General features: G+C 37.0%; 1 protein-coding gene across 1 annotated transcript; it reads left to right on the top strand.

Annotated features, from left to right (window-relative positions):
• Positions 1-518: 518 nt before the first annotated feature.
• Positions 519-4,149, top strand: LOC114827585 (putative UDP-glucose glucosyltransferase). Its single transcript, XM_029109661.2, has 3 exons — positions 519-676; positions 1,045-2,340; positions 3,039-4,149. Exons 2-3 carry the CDS (start codon positions 1,747-1,749, stop codon positions 3,864-3,866), a joined length of 1,422 nt encoding a protein of 473 aa, XP_028965494.1. The 5' UTR covers positions 519-676; positions 1,045-1,746; the 3' UTR covers positions 3,867-4,149.
• The last annotated feature ends 6,058 nt before the right edge of the window (positions 4,150-10,207 follow it).

The raw sequence follows: 10,207 nt of genomic DNA, 5'->3' as shown, positions 1-10,207 counted from the left end.
GTATGTATGAATTCTCCAGCATATTCGTGTACAACGGCTCATCCTCTATCAAAATTAAAGCAACATATCCATATTCTTATAATGTCGGCAGTATCTTTTGCAAACTTGGTACCAATATGGTCTTTCTTGGCAACCTATCAGAATGGTAGGTCCGTTGTGAATGGCAACCATTATTTTCTGTAGCACGCAACTACACGTTAATGAGTGCCAAGGTAGTGGGTGTTCATTAACATATAGGGTTTTTATTACAAATGTTCCTTGAAATTGACACATCTAATCTGGTCCCTGAAATTGAAAATCGATCAATGTAGTTCTTGAAATTGGGTGTCGCACATCAATGTAGTCCTTTCGTAACAACTCCGTTAAAAATTCTGTTATGTGTTGATGTAGCACATAATTGGGTTCCACAATATAATATAATATTGCCATGTGGATTAAAAGTATTTAAATAATAATTAAAAAAGTATTTAAATAATAATTAAAAAACTATTTTATATAATAAAAACAAAAAAAAAAGAGAAAAAGAAGAAGTTCATCAACTTCTTCCCCTCCTACCCAGCGACCCACCATTCTCCTCTCCTTGAAACGTCATCTTGCCTGTCAGTTTTGTGGGTTTTGCTTCTTTTCGTTTTAGTTTTATGGGTTTTTTGTTTCTCAAGTGGGTTGTTTGGGTAAGGTATGCCTGTCAGCTTGCCTCTGAAACTAGGTTTTGTTTCTACTTTCTATTGTGACCTGCAAGCTTTGTTTGATTGTGGAGAACGTTTCGGAAAAGAAACGAACCATCAAACTTTTTTTTTTAATCCTATATGCCGTCGAAAGCATTGAGCTCAATTCTATTATCCAAAACTGACTACAAATTTGCGATGCGTTTGCTTCGATTTTCTGTTTCTGTTCTGTTAGCATATTAGTTGTATGTGTGTACATATATATACATACATATGTACATATACATACATACATTTGAGCACATGTGTCTGTGTGTCTATGCTACAATTTTTCTTTTGAGGTTTTAGTGGATTTAGCTTACTTGGTTTGTTTTTTCAGGCGATTTGCTTCATTCTTATTCGGCCACTGTCTAAGAATACATACAGAAGGATCAACAGACTGGTGGCAGAATTGTTGTGGCTGGAACTCGTATGGCTTATTGATTGGTGGGAAGGAGATGATGAACAGCCATCTTCTTCTTCTTTTTCTCTTTTTATTTTATTTTTAATTATATAAAATAGTTTTTTAATTATTATTTAAATACTTTTAATCCACATGGCAATATTTTGTTATATTGTGGAATCCAATTATGTGTCATATTAGCACATAACAGAATTTTTAACAGAGTTGTGACTGAATGACTACATTGATTTGCGACATCCAATTTCAGGAACTATATTGATCGATTTTCAATTTCAGAGACCATCTTAATTGGATGAGTCAATTTCAGGGACCATTATGATAAAAAAAACCCTTAATATATATGTAACGTTGGGAAGCGCATTACGCGGATAGAACACAACCACCCAAAATAAATACGTAATGATAAGAGTAATATACGACAAGGCTGCTGTATATACACAACAAGTCCACTTTGTGTATGTGTGTGTATGTATGTACTGTGGATCATTGTCGTTTAATCTGTCGTCAATCTCTCCCTCTCAGTATACTCGCACAACATATTTGTCTTCTCAATAGTAATACACAAACTTAACAAGAACTTTGTTTGAGTGGGAAAAGTGAATTAGAAGAGAGCAAAATATGGGATCTCAAACTCCTCTCCCTCATATTTTTCTTGTGTGTTTTCCAGCACAAGGACACATAAACCCTATGCTCAGATTAGGCAAACGCCTAGCTTCAAAGGGCATGTTGGTAAGTTTCTCCACCACAGAAAACTATGGCAAAGAGATGAGAAAGGCCAACGATGGCATCAGTGACCAACCTACACCAGTCGGCAATGGTTTCATCAGGTTTGAGTTTTTTGACGACGGGCTAGCGGAAGATGATCCGAAATTCTCGAAGTTGGAAGAATATATGCCTCTGCTTGAACTTGTGGGCAAGGATCTGGTAACACAGATGATCAAACGACATGCCAATGAAGGTCGTCCAGTTTCATGCCTGGTGAACAATCCGTTCATTCCTTGGGTTTGTGATGTTGCCACCGAGCATGGGATCCCTCGTGCCACGCTTTGGATTCAGTCTTGTGCTGTGTTCTCGGCCTATTACCATTGCCACAACAAGATGGTGCCGTTTCCGACAGAGGCTGAGCCGATTATCGATATCCAGCTTCCTGGTATGCCTGTTCTGAAGCATGATGAGATTCCCAGCTTCTTACTCCCTTCTGATCCATTTCAGGTGAATAACGTATACTTACCAAAAAAGTCATCCCGCTATAATTATTGGTCTAGTTGTATTCTTTATAATAAAAAAATAATAATAATAAAGAAAAAAAGAAATAGAAAGAAATTCTGTGCGAATCCATTTTTCATCCGAAAGAAAAATCATGGGCGATGTATTCAAAAAACTCATTTTGCACTCCGGATATGTCTGTTTGTATAAATATTAGAGAAAAAATAAACAAGAAAAGACGGCAAAATAATTTTTTGAAGTACTAATAACAACCATCAAAATAATAATAAGATTACAACACTTTTGGTTTCACATTTGGAGAAGGCTTCGTATTACTTTTTAGTAAGTAAAGGTTTAAAACTGTGGCATTAATTGGTAATTAAAACTTAACAAACATATTAGGGTCACTTAGTACTACGGTCTAGTGATATTTTTCTTAACTTATAAGTGAGAGGTTTTAGGTTCGATTCTCACCAAAGATGAATTTGAACCATACTATTGCTAGCTGCCCACCCCCTTTCCTTAGTGTAGATAATATCATTTGTTAAAAAAAAAGCCCATATTAGGGATATAACAGTACTTTATATTGGTGTTTCTCTCTAATTAGTTTGCTGGAAGACATTTTATGTTCGAATACAAACCTCCACCGTTAAAAAATAAATTAACCCTAATTATGACATTATTGACTAATTAATTTGTTTCAGGTTTTGGGGAGGGCAATATTAGGACAGTTCAAGAAGTTATCCAAATCACTCTATGTGTTGATGGACACATTCCAGGAGTTGGAGCCAGAAATAATTGAGCACATGTCCCAGGTGTGCATAGTGAAGCCCGTTGGCCCCTTATTCAAAAACCCTAAAGCTCCAAAAACAAGCATCGGAGGTGACTTAATGAAAGCCGATGATTGCTTTGAGTGGCTTGACTCAAAGCCCCCAACATCTGCCGTGTACGTATCTTTTGGTAGCATCGTGCACTTAAAGCAAGAGCAAGTTGACGAGATTGCTCATGGCCTACTGAGTTCTGGGGTCTCGTTTTTATGGGCTATGAAGCCACCTGGCAAAGCATTCGGATCGGAAAAACATGTTTTGCCAGATGGGTTTTTGGAAAAAGTTGGTGACAAGGGAAAAGTGGTGCAGTGGAGTCCACAAGAGCAAGTTCTAGCTCACCCATCGGTTGCATGTTTTCTTACTCACTGTGGCTGGAACTCTTCAGTCGAAGCACTAACTTCCGGCGTGCCACTTGTGACATTTCCTCAATGGGGCGACCAAGTCACCAATTCAAAGTTCTTGGTGGATGTGTTTGGTGTGGGGCTCAGATTGTGTCGTGGAAGAGCTGAAAATAGATTGATCACGAGAGACGAGGTTGCGAAGTGTTTGTTGGAGGCAACCGTGGGAGAGAAGGCGAACGAACTGAAGCAAAACGCTTTGAAATGGAAGAAGGCGGCAGAGGAAGCGGTGGCTGAGGGTGGCTCCTCTGACCGGAGTCTTGAAGATTTTATAGACGAGATTAGCAAGATCACGTATGTTGCCTAGAATAACTTGTTCGTTGATTATATCGCACTGCTTATTTCAATAGGAAGCCAATTAATCAAATAAAATAGAGGTGTGCTATCCAGACACCCATTTTTACTTCTCTCACACCCATTGTTAATTTCTGTCATTTGATATTCTTTAATTCATCCGATCCGACGACCGAAAATTAAAAGAGTGTAAGAGAAGTAAAAAAGAGTGTGTGGATATCACATCCCTAAAAATATGAATTTAAGTTCAATGATGTACTTTGTTTGAGTGATATATGTATGATTAAGCTGTGACATTCATGTGTGTGTTTCCCTCGCCCTTTATCTTTCTAACTTTATAAGGAAGAATTTGCTGCAAAATGTTATTGATATTTTGGGGTTATTCACTACTATAAATTACCAGTTGCACGATAAAAGTTTGCTCGACAAAAAAAACTTTGGTTCGGCAAACTTGGTCGACGTTTAGGATTTTGTCAAAGACTTTGTGCGATGAAAATATTTCGTAGGGCAAAATATGTTTTGTTGGGCAATGTTTTGGCGCCAAAAGGAAAAATTGGCGCGCATTGTGACACACCCCGTCCCGAAGGAGGGCATGCTGGCCGTCACGTGAGAGTGACGTAACCATTTACACAGTACGGAAGCTTTAAATATACCATTTCTAAGATGAAACACCCAAAGGTGAGACCTAATTTTGTCCATTCTGTCAGAACACCGTTGAATTCCTCGTGGCCACCAAAACTCTGCTATCAAGAACCTGGAGGGGCGAAAAACAAAATTGAGTGGGTCAGTAAAACCAAGCTTTTCAAAAACATTTCGCCAAAAATAATTCTAACCCCTCACTGTAAAACCTGTATACTCTTCCCAGAAATGTAAAATATCAATATATAAATATATTCTCAAGACTTCAATTAACTATCTCAACATTATTCATTACAAATATGCCATGCCATGTCTAAAATCAACAGTATAGTATGAATGCATCAACATAAATCAGGTGGAAGAAAATAATCAACCGGAGGCCCTACAATGGCCCTGTACGGCTGAATCTAAAGCTCAATATCTCATTCAGCCGGAGTCACCAACTGTGACCTGTACGGCTCTACACTACACATAAGTCGGAACCACCTAATGTAGTCTGTACGACTTAATGGTTAATATTACGCTCTAGTGCTTTTTTCATCAATCATCTGTGCACATAATCTAAGGTCACCCACCAGTCGGAACCTCTCTAAAGGTCTGTACGACTGGCCTGTCGGAACCATCTCCTGTGGTCTGTACGACAACATCTACTTGGATCCAAGGCGAGCGTGCGATGCGGTGAATACTATAAGCACTAATACCATGGTGCAGGTTATGAACTCAATATATCTCAACATCATCATAACAGTAATAATACTCACCTGATACTCACCTGTGCGTCCACCGCACCATTTCACATATATGCATCATATATCATTTCATGCATGGCATTTCGATTCACATTTCTATATACTTTTCATATACTTTCATGCATAGCGTTTCAATTCACGTTTTTCATATAATTCTATATACTTTTCACATACTTCTATGCATGGCATTTCAACTAATATATCTCATATACTTTTATACATTTTCATTTAAAGCATAATTTCATGCATTTTCAATTTCTGGGAAAACGGCAAGTATATATGTATACGGAAAACAAAACTGCCCACTCACCTGGAGTTCGCCCTACAACTCCCCAGCACCACACATCAAGGCGTCATGACGATCGCCGCCTAGAACAGTAATCAAATCCAGCCTCAGAATTCATTTCGATAGAACATATAACTTATATAAAATACGTCACTACGTAGATCGATCCGGAAGATCTGCCTCTCAGATTTTAAATCCATAACTTCCAGAGGTCCACAATATATCTCTAGGATAACATCCTAAAATTTCATTACCATCCAACGGTCGGATCATCAATTCACATTTTCACCTAATGCGAAAACTATAAAATGTTATTCGAACACCTAACCAACAATCCTTAATAACTTTCTCATACGGTGTTCAAATTGGGTATATAAATATAACACAGTGATCTACTCGACGTCACGGACGTCGACATATTTTTAAAATAATTTTTTACTGTAGCACGCGCCCCCACGCGCCAAAGAAGGCACGGGTCCACGCGCACCTTCTTCTTCCTTGGGTCGCCGGACTGGTTTTTCCGGCGGCCGTTTTCTGGACAGTTTTTCAAATTGCCATAACTTTGTCATTTATCAACGAAATCAAGTGATTCAAAAACGAAAGTTGTAGCCCTTGAAGATAAAAAGATAATGGTACCTTGCACTACACCTAGTTCGCCGTGGTTTGGCCGGAAACTTCCTCGAAAGCCTCGGAGGTCGCCGGAAACTGGGTAAGATTCAAATGAGTATAACTTCTTCAATACTCAACGCAATTGAGTGAAACAAAAAGGAAAGTTGTAGTACTTGACGAGACGAAGAGATTGATACCTACCGTGACTCCTAACTTGCCGGGGATTCGCCGCAAAAAGCCTCGAAAGCTCCGGCCAAACTTGAACTTGTCGATCTCCGTGTTCTTACGTCCAAAAACTTCAAACGAAGCACTCCGAGCTTCCTTGGGACTTTCTAAAGCTCGCTGTGATCTTATTTTAGCCTAAAACGTAACCATTTAAAAGATCATGAACAGTACACATTCACGGCAACTTTGAAACTAGGGTTTTCCGAAGCAAAACTTACCTGAAATGGATACCATCGTGATCGTGAAGTCTTCAGGGTTCCAATGGTGGTCTTAGATTCGTCGTTGGTATAGATTTAGGGTGGTTTTGTGGTGGTCCGTGTGAGTTCGAAGGAGAGGGAGAGAGACGGAGAATGAGAGATTGTGAGGGAGGAGAGAGAGACAGGGTACGGGAAAGAGGGAAGGATTTGAGGTATGTGGTCCTACCCAACCCCAAATCACAAAATTCCATCATAAAATTTAAGTCTAAGTCTCCACTCTAATTACCAAATTTTAGGAGCTTAGATATAACGAACGTAAAACTTATACCTTAGTCACGTATTAGGGACATTTCCGTCAATTCACCATCACGAGTGTAAAACTTTGGGACGGGCTATGACACATTGTGTCATTTTGCCCGACGAAATTCTAGTTCGTCGGCTTATGGAACTTCTCCCGATGAACCATTTCATCGGGCAACATGTACTAGCCGTTGAGAAAAGGTTCACAATGACTTGTAAAATAAAAACCCATCGACACTTTTTTTTACTCGACGACATTCTTAATTTTGCCTAACAAACATTTTTGTTGTGCAAAACCCCATTAAACGGGTCCGTGCCTTCTCTTTCTCCTTCTCCTTTTTTTTCTTCTTCTCCCTTGTGTTGCGCTGCTCTCTCCTTGCCTACAAGAATTTATCTCTCTTTTGTAAGACATATTCTGAAATCACAATAAGACATTAAGATCATGAATATCACAAATCGAATCAATATAAAATAGGAATTTAGGAATTACATGACTTAGTTCAATATAATTAGTTCATGAATTTAGGAATTACATAGGTATATCAAAAAAATATCACAAACATATTATGTCTGCAGAATTCTAGCAACATGGTTTCACTTTTAACATTTTACCATAAATTCATTTCTTGTCCAAAAAAAGGTGAAAAAAAATACCAGCTGTGTATACAATATATTCTATATTACAACATGACCAAATTTCATACAATTTGGAATTGTGAAAGTCTATCAAAAATAGGATGTGTATCAGGCGCAGATTCTTGACATGAATGGTTTCCTTATCAAAATTAGATCAGTTAAAAAACGAACTATCGATTTCAAAAGGATTTTACAACATAGTTTAAAAAGAAAACCAAGAACCAATGATTTGTTCTTATAATCCATTGCACTAAATTACGAAGAGGAATCGAATGAAACGAAATTAAATACCACTAGGGTAAAACCCCAGAAAACCCAATTATAGAATTACCTTAAACTAATGATATAAACACATCAATTCAAATCAAAACATAAAAGGAATTCATTAAATTGCAATACAAACACTACAAACTCATAACCATATTAATCCATAGAATGATTTTTATTTGAGAGTTCGAAAACAATCTAAACTATGCAATATATATAAAAGCATAATTCAAATTAAATATCACCCAAGTTACCTCATGACTGCAAGCTATTCACCGGAAGATGGTAGAAATAATTGGAAGAATTGTAGGAGAAAAGTGACTATTTTGTGTGACACACCCCGACCCGGAATGTCCACTAGGACTCCGAATCGAGTCGTGTTGGCCGACACCTGAAAGGTGACGAAGCCATAAAGTGTGATAATGTGTAAACTACGAACAAATTTTAACCTAAAAGTGCCTAAACACACGAGTGCTCGGTGAGCAGGTATGGACCCATTCACACGTGATACAGAGCATAAGAAAAGTACAGTAAGGTAAGATAATGATTATACCATCACAGGAAGCCACCAATACAGGGAAGTGCTTCGAATTCTAGTCGATACAGAAACTTGCTACTAAAATCGTAAAACTTGTATAATTTCCCAAAAAGTATAATACATACCTATATCGAAACCATAATCGGAAAAGAATATCCAGATGTATGCCATGCCAAATATCTCAATATAATAAAATAAGTAAACCAGGTGAAATAAATCTCTAGAAGTAATATGTCAACCAGATCCACCTATTGTGACATGTACGACTTAATCCATAGCTCATCACATATCCCTGCACACGAGTCGGAACCACCTCTAGTGGTCTGTACGACAAGCTGGGTGTAAATAATTACGCTCAAGTGCTACGATCACGTGAAGGCTGTGTGAAGTATCGCAAGTTATCTATGAGTCGAAACCACCTAATGTGGTCTATACGACAGGTTGGCACCTACCTTGAATCCAAGGTAAGTGTGTGGTGCGGGAGGTGAACGATCACGTGAAGGCTAGGCCCTGTCCTCGGGCGAGAGCACTAACACCGGGGTGCAGGTTTATGAGCTCTAAATGCATTTAACACTACTACAAAATGGTCTTATAGTGTCAGTGGGTGGTGTCGATTTAATCTAATATAGTGGCGGATAAGACAGTTGCGATACTAACTAAACATGACGTCGGATTTACTGTCACTTATAAGCGTCATAAAATACTAAACCGACGTAAACATACATTTTAATATTTTTAAATACTGGTGTCGCTTTTAAACCGACGTAAACATACATTTTAATAACTTTAAATACTGGTGTCACTTTTAAGCGACATCAAGTATCAGTGTAGGGGGAAACGACTGGAAGAGCTTTTTCAGTTAGTGTTGCAAAAGTTTCCTTATTTCGACGCCACATCCAAGTGCACTGACATGTTAGGCTCACGTCGGTTTGAACCGACACAAACTTGTCCTTATTTCGACGCCACACAAACTTGTCCTTATTGTTTTTAAATATTTTAAAGCATGCGTCGATTCTGAGCGACATAGATTTTAGTTTTTTTAAATATTTTAAAACCCGATGTCGGTTGTAAGCGATATAATAATGGCCTTTATATACTTTCCCCCGTGTTTTCTTCTTCCTCTCTTGCATTTTTCTTATTCGTTCTTCCAATTTCAAACCATCCCTGTGTTTTCTCTCTTGCACCTTTCTTATTTGTTCTTCCTACTTCATTTGTTCTTTCTTCACAACAGTAAGTTTTTCTTGCTTCTAATATTTTTATTTTCTCCACTTATGTTTAATTTTTATTTACAATTTATTTTTGTAGGGAATTTATTTGAGTTGGTTGAGTACATAAGGATTTTATCGACGACATAATTCTTCCATAATTCAGGTTTCTATCACTAAATTCTTTAATTTTTAAATTGTATAATACACAAGTTTATTTATTTAAAAGTTCTAATTTAAGTACGTAGATAAATTTCTACTATTTTTGTTAAATTAATAAATATTTAGTTGAATTAATTAATTTTGTCACTTGAATTGTTATGAGAAAATGGAAATGAATAATATTTATAAGCATTTATGTGAAATTGACATATTAAATATAATAAACTTATAATATTTAGTAATATAAGAATATATTATGTTAAATTAATTTGTTTTGCACTCTAATTGTTATTTTAATTTGTTTTTGTTGTTATTTTGATAACTTTGATAACTTTGATAACTTTGATAACTTTGATAACTTTTGGTTGTTATTTACTAGAATGGATTAGATGAGCATAATTTTGATAACTTTTTGTTGTTATTTTAATTTGTTTTTACTATTATAGGTGTTGTAAATTAAAAGATTGCAATCGTGATAGAGTTCGAAGGTTGAAAGATAGAAATGGAAAATTCTAATAGTTATGCCTACATGATAGGGATT

The sequence above is a fragment of the Malus domestica genome, chromosome 10 (assembly GCF_042453785.1).
Source record: "Malus domestica chromosome 10, GDT2T_hap1".
Taxonomy (NCBI): Eukaryota; Viridiplantae; Streptophyta; class Magnoliopsida; order Rosales; family Rosaceae; genus Malus; species Malus domestica.
Note: the sequence above shows the minus strand (reverse complement) of the source record. Positions and strands in the feature narration are given on the sequence as shown.